The following is an 18,424-nucleotide window of genomic DNA, read 5'->3' on the forward strand; positions in this document are numbered from 1 at the left end:
CTCGCACAGAAAAATTTAAGTGCTCGTTTTTCTCGCGTGCCGTTCGAGAGTGGAACGGTAGTAATAATAATAATAATAATAATAATAATAATAGAGAGACAGCTTGAAGATGGTTCATTGAACCCTCTCCCAGGCACTTTATTGTGAATAGGAGAGTAATCACGTAGATGTAGATGTAGACGCCCGATTGATTTTGCTTCCTCACCTTCGTCAGGAAGCACCTCAATGCCCTCCATTGCTGAGCAACACCATCAGGGGTGCAGATCGCTCTACGCTGCTGCAGCTCTACAGGGTCCTTGTTCAATCCTACCTTGACTATGGGAGTCTGGTTTATGGTTTGGTGGCGCCCTCAGCGTTGCGTTTACTCGACCCAGTGCACCACTGTGGCGTTCGACTAGTGATGGGAGCTTTAGGACGAGTCCAGTGATCAGCGTCCTGACGGAGGCTGGAGTCCCTCCATTGCAGATCAGGCGTGCACAACTGCTCGCCAGTTACGTTGCACACGTTCGTAGTTCTCCTGCGCATCTCAATTACCGTCTCCTTTTCCCACCCACGGCGGTTCATCTCCCGCATCAGCGTCCCAGGTCAGGGCTTACGATTGCAGTTCACATCCGATCTCTTATATCTAGACTAGAGTCCTTACCTGTACCACCTATACTCGAGGTCCCTTCGCATACTCCTCTATGGTGTACACCTAAGCTGCAGCTTCTCCTGGACGTTTCACATGGTCCAAAGGACTCAGTTCACCCTGCGGCTCTCCCCTGTCACTTGCTCTCGTTTCTTGACATGTACCAAGGCCATGGAGTGGTTTACACCGACGGCTCGATGGCTAATGATCAGATCGGCTTCGCGTATGTCCATGGAGGACATATTTAACAGCATTCCTTGCCTGATGGCTGCAATGTTTTCACTGCAGAGCTGGTGGCTATATCTCGTGCTCTTGAGCACATCCGTTCATGCTCTGGGGAGTCGTTTCTTCTGTGTACTGACTCCTTGAGCAGCCTACAAGCTATCGAGCAGTTCTATCCTCGTCATCCTTTGGTAGCGACCATCCAGGAATCCATCTATGCCCTGGAACGGTCCAGTGGTTTAGTGGTGTTTGTGTGGATCCCGGACACCTCTGAATCCCAGGCAACGAACTTGCTGACAGGCTGGCCAGATAGGCTACACGAAAACTGCTTTCGGAGATCGGCATTCCAATAACTTATCTTCGTTCGTTTTTACGCTGCCAGATTTTTCGGCTTTGGGAGACGGAATGGCATGGTCTCAGTAACCACAACAAACTGTATGCCATTAAGGAGACTATGAATGTGTGGCAGCCCTTCATGCGGGCCTCTCGCAGGGACTCTGTGGTTCTCTGCTCGCTCTGCATTGGCCACACTTGGGTGACCCACGGCTACCTCCTGTGCTGTGAAGACCCGCCTCAGTGTCGGTAAGGCGCCCAATTGACGGTGGTCCATATTCTGGTGCACTGTCCCACGTTGACCGCCCTGTGACAAAATCTTCGGTTACCGGACTTGTTGCCGCAAATTTTTTCTGACAATGCCTCATCGGCTGATTTAGTTTTACGTTTTATTATCGAGGGTGGGTTTTATCATTTGATCTAAGTTTTAGCGTATGTCCTTTGTCCCTCTGTGTCCTCCGCCCTAGTGCTTTTATGGTGGACGTTTTAATGTGTTGCATAGTGGCTGGGTTCTCCTTTTATTCTCATGGTCAGCCAGCCATGGTAATTTGTTTTGTCGTTTTAATCTCTTCTACGTGTTTCTTGCGTTTCTGTGGTTTTCTTCTCTCCTTTTTTTTTCCATTTATGTGTTTGTTGCCCTTCCGTCGTTGTTCTTGTGGTTTTTCCTTTCTCTCCGTTTTGTGTTGTCAGTCTCGCTTGTTTTATTCTCATCCTTGTGACATTGTTTTATTCGGAACAAGGGACCGATGACCTATCAGTTTGGTCCGTCCCCCCCCCCCCCACCCCCCTCTTTTAAAACCACCAACCAACCAACCAAACACCTTCTCAAAAACCAATTAACATAACGACTCACGTTAACAGTGCCAGTGATATCTGAAAGACTTGGTGTCAGAACAATAAAAGCTCAATCAGCACTACCTTGACATAAGATTAGAGATTTTACGCCTATGTGAGGAAAACGGCATTAAAAGACAAAAAAATCGTGTGGTGATGGACAAACTTGGATAACATTATGACAGAAGAACACCAACTTCCTGATTCGACGACTGCAGTGAGGCAATGCTTTCAGAGTGTCGTCCTGTGGGGCACCTATGATGACAGTATGCATGGAAACACCAGTACCACATGCAACCCAGGTTAGTATGGTGCACCTTGTCCATGTTCCATCTGCATTAACTGAGTGTGTTGTCCCTCCTGCCATGTATCCACAAATGGAACTTCCTCAGAGTGTTATACGAAACAGTACTGTCTAGACGACAACCACCACCCCAAGCCACCCACTCAATACAGGACGTGGAAGCTAGTCCTGGATGAATTTCACACGGCCAAAAGAGACATTGACAAACTATTAAACACTGGCATTGTGAGACCTTTTTGATAGTCTACGGAATTCGCCTGTCAAAACTAGCACTCATGAAAGACGGTATAGTTAGGTTATGTGATGACTACTGGCCCTTAAACTCCCGCACGATCCTTGATAGTTAATCGATTCCTAACATGTAAGATTTCACGCTCAATTTAACAGGTGCTCCAGTGTTCAGCGTGTTGTACCTCAAAAGAGCATACCTGCAGATTCCAATGAATCTGGAGGACATTCAAAAGACAATCATTGTGACACCCTCTGGGCTATACGAAATTCTGTACATGCCTTATGGCCTCACAAACGTGACTCAGACATGGCAACGATTCATAGATGGTACTCTATTTAAATTTCTCTTCTGCTATGCGTGTTTGAATGACATTGTAATTTTCTCTGCTTCACTGGAAGAGCACGAAGAACATCTCAAACAAGTTCTTGATACTCTTAAGGACTCCATTGTCATCAACTATGAAGGTAAGTGCCAGCTTCGCCAACCTGAAATAGTGTACTTCAGCTACTTAGTTAATACCGCAGGCATTAGACCTATGACACAACGATCAGACCTGTGAGTTTCTTTAGCAACTACCTCGGTATCAGGGCTTCCATGTTTTCTCAGCATGATTAACTTCTTCTGTTGACATATTCCTAATGCAGCCACCATACTGGCATCACTGACTGAAGTACTAACAAAAAGAACACAACTGGAAAACATAAGATGGAGTGGACTTCACGAGTCTAGCACATTTTCGACAAAATTAAGGACTGTCTCGCACATGCTATGACATTAACCCACCCACTATTTTACACACAACTGACGGTCACGACTGGGCGACTATGGTATCGAAGCAGTGCTGCAGCAGGAAATGGCGGGCATACAACAACTCCTGTGATTCTTTTCTCTCAAACTGACAGGTTCTCAACGCATATAGTCAGTGTTTGATAGAGTTGTTGGTGGTAAATGAGATGGTCCATCAATGTAAAGATGACGTTGAGGTCTGACCTCTCATCACTTACACCGAGAGAGGTGGCGCAGTGGTTAGCACACTGGACTCGCATTCAGGAGGTCGACGGTTCAAACCCACGTCCGGCCATCCTGATTTAGGTTTTCCGTGATTTCCCTAAATCGCTTCAGGCAAATACCAGGATGGTTCCTTTGAAAGGGCACTGCTGATAACCTTCTCCATCCTTCCCTAATCCGAGCATGTGCTCCGTCTCTAATGACCTCGTTGTCGACGAGACGTTAAACACTAATCTCCTTCCTCCTTCTCATCACTTACAAAGACTACTGGCCTTGGGCAGGCTCTGTATGCAACACATCAAAAATGCCTGCCCCTGATGGTTCTGCTATCTGGACTACACAGCACACTTTACAATAGTTGTCAGACACTTCAGTTTAGTGGACAAAATTGTAGCAGACTATCTATCATGAATAAATGCTCTTTCCGTGCATTTCCACTATGACAAATTAGCAGAGGCACAGCTGCATGAAGAACAAATTACGGACCTCATTTACAGCACAACTAGCTTACGTATAAAATGACGTTCAGTTCGTGGACGTCGACATGCACAGCTACCACTCGACCTCTACGAGATTCTAAAAGGTCAGCTTCAACACATCCCTCTCGATCTGGTAGGACCACTTTCAGAGTTTGAGGGCTTTCATAACATACTGTCCGTCATCAGTCATGTGACATGCTGGGTGGAAGCTATGCCGCTGAAGGACATAACAGTGGAAATGACGGCAAGAGTAGCTTTTGATGCATGGATGTCACACTTCAGCTTCCTGATATCTGAAAGATCGAATCAGTAGTGTTTAAGGAACTGTGTAGCCCTTGTGACATACGGTGTTATCACATAATGGATTATCACCCACAAAGCAATGGATTAGTGAAGCGCTGGAACCTTACACTTAAGGCTGCGCTCATTGGTCACTAGTCACTGGACGAAGTCATTACGTTGGGTGCTGCTAAGTGTACGCTACACTTACAAAAAAAGTGCTCCGTGCCTCCCTAGCTTAGGTTCTATAATGTGAGCCACACACCCTGACCACAAATTAGGCGATACCCATATAACCACTTGAGACCATGGAGCCCTCTATTCCTGTAAAACGAGTTAAAAGCACATTACATGGCTCAGAATGCCACCACAACAGGCGCACGGCCCGCAAAAAAGTTTTTGTTCATAAAGCACTGTCAGACAGTGACTTCTTCATGTTACATACAGAATGATGCCATCTGACCTGCACTGCAAGCGCCACAAAAAGTCATCAAATTGGATTCCAGTATCTTTGATAGGTTGTTCCATGGGAAGCATACCACCGTGGCTGACAACGGTATTAAAAAAGCTACATGGATCTTGTGCAATGGCCACTCATACCAATGACTTGGAGGTCGTGCAGATCGACACCAACAAGAACATCATTGCAGAAACTGATGGCGCATCGCCCACTCTGAACACCAACGGAACATTCGTGGTAAAAGTCGACGTACAGCAGTTCCTGTGGGACAACATCCCAGTCAAGCCTTTTGACAACTTCCCCATGGCTGAAGGGAAGCGTGTGGAATGTGAAGTCAACAATGGCTTTATCACCAGACATTTCACTCAAAGTTACAAACTTCCTACTGATTCAGCAGTGATTATGACCGGTTTTCTGACTGAGGATTTTCTGACCATTAAGGCCCCCAAGAACATCATGATCGCCAACTACCATTTCCCCACATGCTGATGTCAACACTCCCTCCACTTCACTGCATGTACAAAGTAGCAGCGCACTCATGTGCTCTGAGCTTTAAGCCTGAACAAATGGGTATCTGGTTATACCGCTGTAATAATTAAGCGTATTTTATCTGCAACCATACCATTATTAGTCGTTCGCTTTATCCTTTCCCCATGGTAAAATTCATATGTTTTTTTTTCACTGTTGTGTCACTTTTAACTTGTCTCAGGCATAGCCACTGAAACAAAAGTATATTTTGTACCGTTTACGAGACATCAATAATTATGTGCCGATTTTTTAGACTCGTATTTGAAACTAAAGGAAAATAACTACTAACATGTTGCCCAACAACAGATGTTCCCTCACTTTGCCGACCGCGGTGGTCTCGCGGTTCTAGGCGCGCAGTCCGGAACCGCGCGACTGCTACGGTCGCAGGTTCGAATCCTGCCTCGGGCATGGATGTGTGTGATAGGTTAGTTAGGTTTAAGTAGTTCAAAGTTCTAGGGGACTGATGACCACAGCTGTTAAGTCCCATAGTGCTCAGAGCCATTTGAACCATTTTTTCTCCCCTCACTTTTGAGAACCCCTATATGCTAACTGTCATGCAGTGTAACAGCTGTAAGATGGTTTCAGAACAATTTTCGTACGTCTTCAAAGTATGAGCTTTCTTGGAGAATAACGTAATGATTTAAAAGTAATTATCCTTTTTCTAATTTAAGTTTTTCATGACTTTAAAATCATTTTATAACTCATTTTACATACTTTTATTTCACTTTTAACATTATTTTCAGGTCATTTTAGTGGTAATTTTGCAGGTGATGAATGTCACAAAAATCCAGGCCCTGAAGTTTCATGTCCTTGTTAGTAAACTAACACTCTCCTGTAGGCCTACTTGTGTTGCTGCATTGTTGACCTAAATATCGGAATGGTGAACTTTAGGCTGTATTCAAGCTATTGTCGTAACCATTAACTGTGCCATAGTCAATTTCAAACTTATTATATTTGCAGTTTGTAACATAATTGTTTAGTAGTCACCACTTTCCATGTACAACATATTTGTGATGCGTGCATTGTTTTGCAATTGAGAAAGCATGAACTCCAAAATTAGAGAAACGTGTGAAATTTATGTAGATTTTGTGATAGAACGTTCAACGTTACTATCTAACCGAACTTTCAATATATGTTTCACCTACATCACTCGAAAACTGCACATGTGATACGTAAGACACTGCCAATTTACTTTTTATCACTTACAATGCAGCTTGTGCAGTCTCAGTGACTTTCGAACAAGAAAGTGATGAGTTTGATACGGGCATCGATATATCTGTTCTTGGATCAGGACGATCTAAACAACTTAAGGTGGATCCCGAAGTAGTCTATTTGAAAGGGTACAGCCGATTTCCTTTCCCAACTTGTCCCAATAACAGCTTGTGCTTCATCATTCTTATCTTCAGAATGAACCAACTAATTGTGAAATGAGGGCAATATTGTGTTGTGCAACAGTACAGAATATGTTTTTACTCATATTCGTGAACAGCAAGATAGTTTCTTTTCTAACGATCTCAAACAGGAAACAGGCAGGTGCTATTTGAAATCAAACCTCTTTTTCGTCTCCATACGAAACGAGTACTTGCAAACTGATTGTAGGTAGTATATCTCATTTGCACATATTGCAAAGATACGCCGGCCGAGGTGGCCGAGCGGTTCTAGGCGCTACAGTCTGAAACCGTGTGACCACCGGTTCGAATCCTGCCTCGGGCATGGATGTGTGTGATGTCCTTAGGTTAGTTAGGTTTAAGTAATTCTAAGTTCTAGGGGACTGATGACCTCAGAAGGTAAGTCCCATAGTGCTCAGAGCCATTTGAACCATTTTTTGCAAAGGTATGTTCTTATCAATGGCAACATGCTTCATGCGTTTTAAACGAACTCTGTTTCAGAGTAGAATACCAGTACGTTCTTTCAACGGTATAATCACTGACATTATTATTACTTTCGTGCAGTGCTGAGTTTTTGTTTTACAACAAATCATTGTAAGAGAAATTGTCCATTTATGGTGTGAAACTGTGGTAGAAATGTGTCATACAAAAGAGGTATGTTATCTGTGGGATGATTGTCAGTCAGCACCACATATTATACTTAAGGAACATTTTGAGCAGCTGAATACTCTGAATTTTACTATATATTATAATTACAAAAATAACAGAAAATTGCTTCAGAAGGCACTGTGATAATGAATCATATGACAAGCAGTAACAACGAAGCAGTTGACTGAGGAGGTAGCGTGGTACGTTCCTCAGCAGTGGAGATTTATGTATGATAAGCGTTGACGCAGAAACAATAGGCTTATATTAATAGAGCGAAGCAAAATACTCAGTACTAAGCCTGAGATTTTCCTAACTGGTTCTTACTGGTTTGAAAATTTTCGTTGTAATAAAGGCCCTCCACACGTAACGAACTATCTGCGCAGATACCTGCGCAAATGCCTATGCATCCAAAAAAATCGCTGCCAATGTGGTGTGTGTATTGCTCTCCCTCCATCTGCCGGTCTAGAAAATAAATTTCAGTGGCAGGCAACTATGTTCTCGTTACCTAAAGAGCTTAACTGTTTTATTTATTCAGAAATGGAAGAAATTCTATTATGGGTTTTGTTCGCAACTTTTTTAAAAGAAAAGTAAAGTAAAGTAAAGGAAACCAGAAAGACTGATCAACAGTGGCTATTCAAGCGATGGCAGTTTTCGCGCATGAGTTTACTTCGCGAATTGCAGGGAGAACCTGACAACAGGCGGGATTCATCTGGAAACATATAATTATCAAATGAATTCACAGCTTCTCTTATATTACCGGTACTGAAAAATACTTGCATGATGAGAGCAGTTTCTCTATACGAGCGGCTGACGGTGACGTTATGATTCTTGGCAACAGGAAGAAACTACAAGGACCTAGAATTTTCTGCTGCAGTTTGAAAACAAACATTAAGTGAAATCTTACGCAACATATGCGAAGCTATTTACGCTGTTCTGTGTGAGGATTTAATGAAGACAAATATAATGTTTCAATTCTATAATATATTAATCCTGACATGTCACGATAATATTTCCACAGTTTTAGACATATCCGAAACACCACAATATATTCTTAGCAATTAAAGTCGTGGCCTGTGAGCTATATTTTTCTTTGTTTCTGAGTCCGGATTTTCAATTTCCTTCCTGAGCTCTACCACCAATATGTTATAGACTTTTGGAACAAAAGGGGTTCATATTCTATATGGAAAGTATTACATGTAGTATTGAGGTAGTGAATTTTACCATTCACATCTGATTCATTCTTGTTGTAACCACAAAAAAAGGACTCACCTCGAAAGCATCATACGAATGGGACGGAAATCGGTAGATGCTCTGTACATGTACAGACTAACAAATGATAACAATTTGGGCAAAATTGGCTGATTTACTCAAGAGAAAGAACTTCATGAATTTAGTAAGTCAATAACGCGAGATGTAGGATGTCCTTCTTAGGGAAATCGTGTAAAATCTGTCCTATTGGAGAGTTAGATTGTCAAAATCTCGGACTGGTTGGAGAGCCCTGCCCATAGTGCTACAAACGTTTTCAGTAGTGGAGAGATACGGTGACATTGCTGGCCAAGATAGGGCTTGGTAAGCCCGAAGGCAAGCAGCAGAAACTCTCGCCATTTGTGGGCGGGCATTATCTTGCTGAAATGTAACCTCAGAATAGCTTACCATGAAGGGCAACGAAATGGGGCATAGAATATCGCCGACATACGCTGTGCTGTAAAGATGCCACGGATGACGACCAAAGGAGTCCTGCTAAGAAATCTAATACCACCCCAGACCATCATTCTTGATTGTCAGGCCATATGGCAAGAGACAATCAAGTTGGTATTCCACCACTGTCCAGAACGTCTCCAGACGCGTCTTCAGCCTGGAAAATAATTGACTGGAGTAAAACTATTTTCAATGATGAGTCCTACTTCGAACTGCGCCCCAATGACCAGCAAAGATGAGCCTGGAGACGCCCGAGGCAGTGGTGAAATACGAACCTAATTGCCGCCCGCCACATGGCCGGACAACCTGGAGTGATGGCCTTGGGTGTCATTTTATTTTCTAGCGGGACCCCTTTGGTTGTCGTCCTTGGCACAGCGGCACGTCGAAGATATTCTTCCCCTATTCTGATGCACTAAATGTTAAGCCACTCTGGGTTTACATGTCAGCAAGATAATGCCCATCTGCGCACGGCCAAACTTGCTATTGCTTGTCTTGTGCTTGCTAAACTCTACCTTGGCCAACAAGGTCATTAGATCTCTCCCCAATTGAGAGTGTTTGGCAGGGCTCCCATCTGGCTCTGGATTTTGACAATCTAACTCTGCAGTTCGACAGAATTTGGTACGATATCCCTCAGGATGACATCCAACAATTATATCAAGCCGAATAACTGCTTGCATAAGGGCCAGAGGTGGATCAACATGTTACTGACTTGCTCAGTTTGTGAAGCTCTTTCTCTTTAATAAATCATTCAAGTTTTCTTAAATTGTAATGATATATTTGTCTGTACATTACATCTACCGATATCCATCAAATGCACATAATTCTTTCGTGGGCATCTTTCTTTGTCTTACAGTGTATTAGGAAGTAAAACAAGTGCAAAACAAACTGTTCCTGAAGGCACTGTTGCAAGATCTGCCACGTTCAAATCCCCACCCCCCCACAGTATCAGGAGGAGATTTTAAAAGTATTGTAATGTAGTCAATAATTTTATATTTGAAAACTTGGAAAAAAATGTTTATTGTTTTTAAATAATTTTTCTATCAGATTTCATGTAAATGAAACTTAAAACTTTAAGTTTTGAGAGCAGATGTCACTTTCCACTGAATGTCATATTCAATATTTTGTGTTCAGGACGTTACTCACACATCACTATCCCTATGAAAGTATGTTGTGAGTAAAAGTCAGTAACAGTTAACGAAATTAACGTTAGTGAAACTGTACTGATATTGTTAAGAGTGTGCTAAAAGATATTCTTAGGTTTTAGACCTTACTCGCTCATCATTGCATTTAAAAATATGTTGTTAATGTTAAGTCAACAACAAATATCGAATTTTGTTCGATTCCCCCCGCACTTGGTAATGAGCGTTGTGGATAATCCGCTGGTATCGTTAGAGTTAAAACAATATTCTGACTGTATTCTTCTTTAGAATAAATAGGATCTACTTGTTTTTGCTATATTGTCAAATAAGATTAGAGCATAGGAAAAGCATACTAGCAGTCTGGTTTGCAGGTCAACATAATGAGCGAGATTTCCAAGAGTAAAGCAAGCAGAACTCAGAATTTCGGTTACTTCATCCACATGCTAGTGTCACTTTTGATGGAATGAACGTATGGATTTCGCTATGTTTCTTAGCTCTTTACAGTATACAGTTCGCAGCGATTTAATTTTATTACTATCATTTCCCGGTTTTCTATACGGCCAACGGGTCGTTACTTCTCTGTTAAGGAATTACAAGCAGTTCCTGCTTATCTCGGTCCGTGTATTCCTTGCTCTTAATTTTCAGCAAATGGGTGTGACGCCTATACGTTTCGATAAATTCAGCAACGGAACGTTCTATACTTCATTCACCGAAACAAGAGACGTACTGTAAACACGGCAAGGCGCGTGACCACAGCACTGCCGTCGCGTGGTGTACAAGGCAGGGGCGTGTTTTTTATAATTTGGCACCTGAACATGATAAAGTGATCCGAGAACTACCTTCCGACACCTTTTTTTACATTGCATTAAAATTTATTGTCACTGAAAAAGCGAAATATTCTAGAAATATTTAAGCTTTCAGGAAAAGTTGTTTTTTGCGTTACTGTATATTTATCACGCCATATCTCCTAAACTGTGTGTCGCACAGCAAAATAATTTTATAATTGCCTTCAGTACTATATGTTGATTGCGTCTGCAAATTTTCTGCCCAACAGAGTCAGTAATAGTGAAGTAATAAATTAAAATCTCACGTCTGGTGCAGAACTTTTACCAAATCATCATCCGAAATATGTTAAGCGACAAACATTTCCCCTTTAAATTTTTTTGTGGGAGTCTAAGCGAGAAAAGTTTCAGAAATGTTTGAATTTAATTTTGTAGTTTGTTCGAATGCGATGGGTGCAACCGTTTGTCCTTTATGAGCGATGCATTGTGCGGTTTGCAGGCGCGGCGCTGTCAGTGTGGCCGCCTCAGTTGCAGGTGTGAGCTCGTTGGTGGGTGTTGTACAGCGGCGATTTCAGGATATCTTAAGTTCATCTGTAAAGACGCTTGAAAGACTAGTTGTTGATTATTAAAGTAAGTATATGTGTTTGTAGTCACGCTGAGCATTCACTGTTTATGTGCGCATCCAATAGCATCGCATGGTTTCTTATTTTATATATTCACTTATTTCATTAGCATCACATACGGCTGTCCTCATTAAGTCATCCACGGATTCAGCGAGCGAGGTCGACTTGTCAGTTCTGAGTCCACCAAATAAGCGAGCAAAGAAGAAATCATTAAGTTCTTCTGAGAATAACATGGTGCTTAATGTGTATAAAACGGAACTGTTACATCCAGAGCAGTCGATGAGTGATATTGTTTCGAAAACAGCTGCAGCTACAGGTTTTGGACGTTCTTCAGTGTATCGTGTGATAAGTGAGTACAAGGCCACACACTCTTTGAAGTCTCCCAAGAAAGGTGTGTGTTGGGGCTTATGGGCGCTCAACGGCGTCCCAAGAAAAGAAAATTATGACAGAAACTTGTGTTGATGACTTCGATAGAAATGCGATACAAAGGAAAGTACACGAATTTTTTATTTCGTAACGAATTGCCAACAATTGACAAAGTGCTTACAGTCGTGAACGAAGATGCAGATCTGGGCAATTTTCCGAGAACTGCATTTTATAAGTTATTGAGAGACATGAATTTCAAATATGTCCAGCGTGGGCGCGATAGCATGCTAATAGACAGGGATGACATCATTTTATGGAGGCGGTGTTATCTTCGAACCATTAAACGGTTGAGAGATGAAGGCAGACCCATTTACTATTTGGACGAGACGTGGATGAACGCAGGACATACCCGAAGTTACGTCTGGGTAGATGACACTATAAATTCCTCAACAGAAGCGTTTCTGTCTGGATTATCCACCGAAAGCAAGGGCCCATCAGGTAAGGGAGATGTGCGCCGAAACCTTCGAGAAGTGATTTCAAGATGTTCTTCCTCGGCTTCAGGGAAATGCAGTTATTGTTCTTTATAACGCGCCGTACCATTCTCGCAGAAAAGGAAAAGTTCCCAATGCGAATTCCAATTAGCACGAAATATCAAAGTGGCTAAAATCTAAAAACATCGATTTCGAAGACGGTATGTTGAAGAAAGAACTTTTAGATATAGTTAAAAATCACAGAACAGCGCACAACGAATACACAATAGATGTAATGGCGAAGAATGCAGGGAAAACTGTTCTCAGAATAAGAACAGTGACTGCAGAGGATTGGAACAAGTGCGTCCTCCATGTCGCAGTAAAAGTGCGTCCTCCATGTCGAAGAAAAAGTGGAAACTCAAATGTGGAAATCAGACTGCATTATAAAGGAGAGAGAGTAGCGGTTTGTTATAAACCTCAATGAAAACAGTTCAAGTTCAACAGAGTGAACCTTGTTTCGTCCTTTGTCATTATTATTACTGGTAATGTTATTAAAATTAACAATTAATTGTGTTTGAATGGAGCGTTTTGTTAGCAACCTGAATGAAAATAAATCTGCTTCGACAGAATGAACTCAGTTTAACATTATTTTAATATTATTGTTAAATTTATTTCGTACATTGTTGCCCAGGTTTCTCACGGTCCTCTGCGACAGCTCGGCAGCCAGCCGAACGCCGCCAGCTACAAAGCGTGCGCCAAGGATTTTCCACCCCCCTACGTATCACGTGAACGCCGAATGATTTCTATGGAAACGAGCGTAGTCGCTCACGTGACACTGTTTATGTTTCGTCCCAGCTCTCGGCGAATAGACTTTAGAGAGCTGACGTCTATCTACTATTTTGAAATTCACTTTGGACACACATACAAGAAACAGTAGATTGAATAAAAAGCTGACTCCAGCATGTTTCGCACACCAGATCTGCGGCGATCCCCTGTCCACACAATACGATTTGTCTGCCCAAAAGTGGTTGGTGCTCAATGATTTGAGCTTCTTTGCTCAAACCTCCAATCCAAATTTCTAGATTTGATTACATCTGGTATCTACGCAAATTTCTTGTCTGCACCAACTATCTGTCTGTCCAGACGTGATGTGCATAGAGATTTGCAGAGACAGAGCGTTGCGTTTGGATGGACTTTTAGAACGGAGAGGTAGAAGACCATAGAGAGGCAACACCGCGACTAGAGCGAAACAAATTTAACCACTTTCCACCACGTTTTCGGAAGTCGAAAGAACGGGGCGAGGTACATGAGAGTGCTTAAGGAATTACGAAACTCCAACTGTAGCGTTTCAGCAGTTACAGTTAGAAACAATATTACCTCTGAGTGCATAACATTAACACTCTATATACTTCATCTCTTGCCAGAGTCAGTATCTTCTATTTAAAAATTGTAAACCCAGGCGGTAAGTAGCAGAGCATTTACAAGTAAGGGATAGGGTCTGTAAAATTTAATTTAGGGTCCGTCCTCATGTGGTTTAGTACGCCTATTTCTATAGAAAACTTTGGGAGAATGACAAAGATTTCAGAGGTGGACGTCCTACAGAAATGTTATGTCAATTACGATTATATGTTCTGTTCATGTCAGGTTCAAAACAAAAACTGTGTTGCACTGAGCAAGGAAATGCCACCCCACGCAGCAGGTACATTACGATATAAGCCACTCAGGCAGTCGAATATGCAATGAAGTACTTCGTTGATCGTAAGTTCATTAAAATACGCAGACAAAAAAATCGCAACACCACGAAGTAGCTGTGCGACGCAAACAAATGTCTTTAAGGCAACAAATATGCCATTATCAACATCTCACTTAGTTTAGATGAGGTCCTGTAATAGGGCTACGAGTAACTGGGAGTTCCTTATGTGATATTGCAGAAAGACTTGGCATGAATGTAGCCACTGTGCATGATTGTTGGCAGTGGTGGTCACGAGAATGTACAGCCGCAAGAAGACTGGGTTCTGGACGGCCACTGGCGCAACCGACAGGAAAGACTATCGTGTTCGGCACATCGTAAGTAGGGTGGCTACAGGTTTGCTGCCCCACATTCCATTGTTGCCAGATGTATCCAAGATGGCGGCGATGACGTCATCCAAGATGGCGTTGTGTAGACTTGGCAACATTGCATGACATCATCCAAGATGGCGGATTTTGGCGGGAAGATAGGTCAATTGTGCTATCTCAACTAACCTAAACCTCCAGAAAAATTGGCAGGAAGTTCAAATTCCAACAGGATAATGCATCACACCTAAGAAAATGGTGGGAAAAAAAGGACTTGTCTTTATTATTTAACCAATTCCCATCAGATGTGTTCATCACCGGTCTGGAGTCCAACTGGCCTAGTTCATATCCCTGTCACTAAAGAACGCCACTGTCACGTCAGCTGATGACACAAATACCGTAATCCGAGATGGCGGTCGCAAACAGTGTGTTCACCAAGGGTTCCAGACCTCAACTGGGTTAATTCACATCGCTGTCATCAGAGGACGCCACCATGACGTCAGATCATGACGCACGTACCGTTATTCAAGATGGCTGCACCCACTCTGTCCACCACCATGAGGTCCAGGTCTACTTCACATCGCTGCCACCAGAGAGTGCCACCGTCATGTCAGATCATTACAAAGTACTGTTATTCAAGATGGCTGCACCCAGTGTATCCACCACGTGGTGTTGGCCTAGTTCCTATCAGCGCCATAACGTCGGGTGATGACTCAAGATCGTCAGCTCTCTCTCTCTCGCACCGCGCCAGCTGCCTCCAAGTGCGAGACTGCTGATGCCACAGCCCCACAGTTTGGGTCCATGAGGCTTGCATGTACACAGACATACAGAAAGCAGTACCTTCCAGGTACAGATCCTAGACTCTAGAACAATAGTTTAGAGTTGGGAACGCTCTGTGACTCCCATACGCAGAGAGATGGATAATAAATTAAGTACTATGCTCGAGGCCTTAGAAACATGTAGAGCACTGTCTTGTATACTTTGATGATTTAAGTGTTCGAGAATTAACTGTGAATGGGTGTGCTGAGTAGTCATCTATCCATGTTTGCAATGATACTTGCCAAGTAGAGAATGGATGGTTTAGCTATGGACTGAAATTGAGGAAACATACTGTCAAGTGATTGGCAGGTGTTGAAGTTAGTGTAAAATTGTTTGGGCTATCAAGTATATTATTAGAGTACATGGATAGTGTCTTTTCCATCCCATCCCTGCATTGGTTAGCAGATAATGATTGACTGATATGGCTTGTTTGAGTTGAGGAAAAAAAAATTTTTGTGGATGGACGGCAACTTCCAGGGGTTGCTAGCAGCGAAACAGTGATCGCGTACATGAGTGCAATATGAGGAATGAGTGGAAATGGAATGTGGAGCCATCATCTATGACATATGAGTTTAAATGTAGAGGTCGTCAATCACTTTCGGACGGTAGTTTGGGAACTCTCCACAATGCTGTCAAACTCTTCTAGTTTCCTTATGTTGTAAGTGTGTTTTATTTAAAAATAATCCATTGTTATGCTATCCTCCATAAGAATATTATTTACACCCTGCGATGTTTAGTTTTCTGTGAGAAGTTGTGGATCAGAGCATCTTAATGTCAGTTTAGAATCTTACACAGACCTCAAAGTCGTGACAGAAAACGAAATGTTTGGCAGTGTACAAAAGCGTGTTAGAACACAGTTTGAATCAGGACCAGAGGGCGCGTCTCATATGATAATTCACTTAGAGTATAGGTGATGAAACATTAAAATGATCTCTGCGGTGTGTATATTTAATAGAATCGTGTCATACACACAGCAGGAGTAGCAGTACCAGTTTGAGGTGAGAGCCAGTGAGGAAGGGGCTATACCGCTACGAATGCTTCGATGGCAGCATGCTACGCTATTTTGCGGAAGTATTGTGAAATCTCTTTCTTCGCGCTGGAGGCCGACTGCAGCTATGTGTCATTGCAATTTTTATCTCTTGGGCTGATTGATTTGAATGGACGTGGATCTGTAGTACTTGTATCTAGTTTGGGGACGTACCACATTGAGCGCATTTCCACCAAATGATCAAAACACGCTAATGTTGCAGTAACTCAACTCTATCTGTTTCTACAAGGGTTGCAGAAGGTGTTGGAATGTCTTTCACCGTCTTCTGCTCAGTTCGGACTTAAACTGGAACGAGCACTTGTGGAAAGCTGTAGAAATGGGTGGCGACTGCAAGATGTGTAGGGTGTGATTAAAACCAGGTTGTAATTTTACTGTAGCAGACAGGTCCGAGGAAGATGACTGGTTTAGAGATATGAGAGTGCGGGAAATATGATTGATTTGTGGGTGTGAGCCTATGCAAGTACGTGTTTGAATGGACATAATTTGTAACTTACAGCATAACGATAGAGACCTGAGAAGTTAAAGTGTATATTTTTCTTCTTACGACCTCAATCAGCACATCATCTGCTACTACCGTCTGTCATTGCCTATAACTCAATGGATATATTGCAGAACCTCTGATATGGTCACGAGACAGAATGCATTGCAAGAACTAATCGCCGGCCGCGGTGGTCTAGCGGTTAAGGCGCTCAGTCCGGAACCGCGCAGCTGCTACAGTCGCAGGTTCGAATCCTGCCTCGGGCATGGATGTGTGTGATGTCCTTAGGTTAGTTAGGTTTAAGTAGTTCTAAGTTCTAGGGCACTGATGACTACAGCAGTTAAGTCCCATAGTGCTCAGAGCCATTTGAGCCAAAAACTAATCAATTATCTAGTTGCGTGCGATGTGATGGAATCGCAAATAGCACATGCACACCACGTTCTTTAGGCGAATTACTTTCAAAGTTTAGTGATTTTGTTCCTAGGCTGCATCCTTCGCTGATAATACGTATTCCTACGATCACCGTCACAGTATTTGTCCAGAAAAAAACGAACTCATTCATAGGTAATGTCGTACATCGATTCGTAATGAGGGTATAGGTTTTAACATGGATACTTGTGTGCACTTGTAAAACCAAGACTGATTGTGACAGCAACATGCTCTAGTTGCTGGGATCGGTTGTTTTTTCTGTTAACATCTCACTGATTACGTGTGTCTTTCTAGGACACAGTGGTAGGACTCGAAAGAAGGACTTAAGAGACATGCATGCCCAACGCGAGATTTTCGATCAGTATTATTTCCTATGGTAGGCAATCAGTTATTGACGAAGTAATATACTTAGTAATATTGGTGGATGCATGTATGTTCGCATTTGTGCATCAGGTTTATAAAGTATGGGTGATTGTGGAAAGGAGATGAGTATGCCCTGTTGTAGGGAAGATAAGGATTTGACTTGGAGTACTGTGATAGCAATGGGGGGAGTATGTCCAGTTGTAAAGACGGTACAGCTATTTCCAGAGCTACTGCCGACAAGAGGGTGTATTTCCGATACTTCGCTCATCCTCGAATGCTATTCAATTGAGGGCGCGATCGTAACATTTAATTGTAAATATAATGATAAACATATATGCGATCGGTTTTTTCCGTGTATGCAAAGTCCGTGGTGGTAATGATTGATGTCTCCTGTTAACAGCAGCATCCGTGCGAAAGCAGAGGCCTGTTGGATTGTAGGAATGTATATGAGTTAACTTTGCCCTTGTCTAGACGGCCAGATAGCGAAGTAATACTTAGTATGTGTTGGGCAGCTTTCGTGATCGAGTGTAACTTTGAGAAGATGGTCTGATTGTGATGGAGTGTTGTTCCCTCCCATGTAAATTCTTCGGTTGACTGTTTGTGCACATTTAGGGTCTTTATTTAGTTGAAAGAAGATCGAATGTGGTGTGTGGAAGATACGTTTGCCTGTTCTCTAGACATGGAATGGACCTTAGTTGGCTTGTAAATTATATGGATGATTTCGAGTATGTTAGATCAGCGAGATCTGTATTTGCAGGTGGAAATACGATATGTGTTTGTTTCTAGTTACTCAGTGGTCTAGAGAACGCTC

General features: G+C 42.5%; 1 protein-coding gene across 1 annotated transcript; it reads left to right on the forward strand.

The window, feature by feature from the left end:
• Nucleotides 1–4,905: 4,905 nt before the first annotated feature.
• Nucleotides 4,906–5,268, forward strand: LOC124606442 (protein lethal(2)essential for life-like). The gene has a single exon (XM_047138424.1). It carries the CDS (start codon nucleotides 4,906–4,908, stop codon nucleotides 5,266–5,268), a length of 363 nt encoding a protein of 120 aa, XP_046994380.1.
• Nucleotides 5,269–18,424: the final 13,156 nt, after the last annotated feature.

This window comes from Schistocerca americana, chromosome 3 (genome assembly GCF_021461395.2).
Source record: "Schistocerca americana isolate TAMUIC-IGC-003095 chromosome 3, iqSchAmer2.1, whole genome shotgun sequence".
NCBI classification, from domain to species: Eukaryota; Metazoa; Arthropoda; class Insecta; order Orthoptera; family Acrididae; genus Schistocerca; species Schistocerca americana.

Coding starts and splice junctions, on each gene's coding strand:
- LOC124606442 (XM_047138424.1), top strand. CDS start 4,906: ATGGCCACTCATACCAATGACTTGGAGGTCGTGCAGATCGACACCAAC.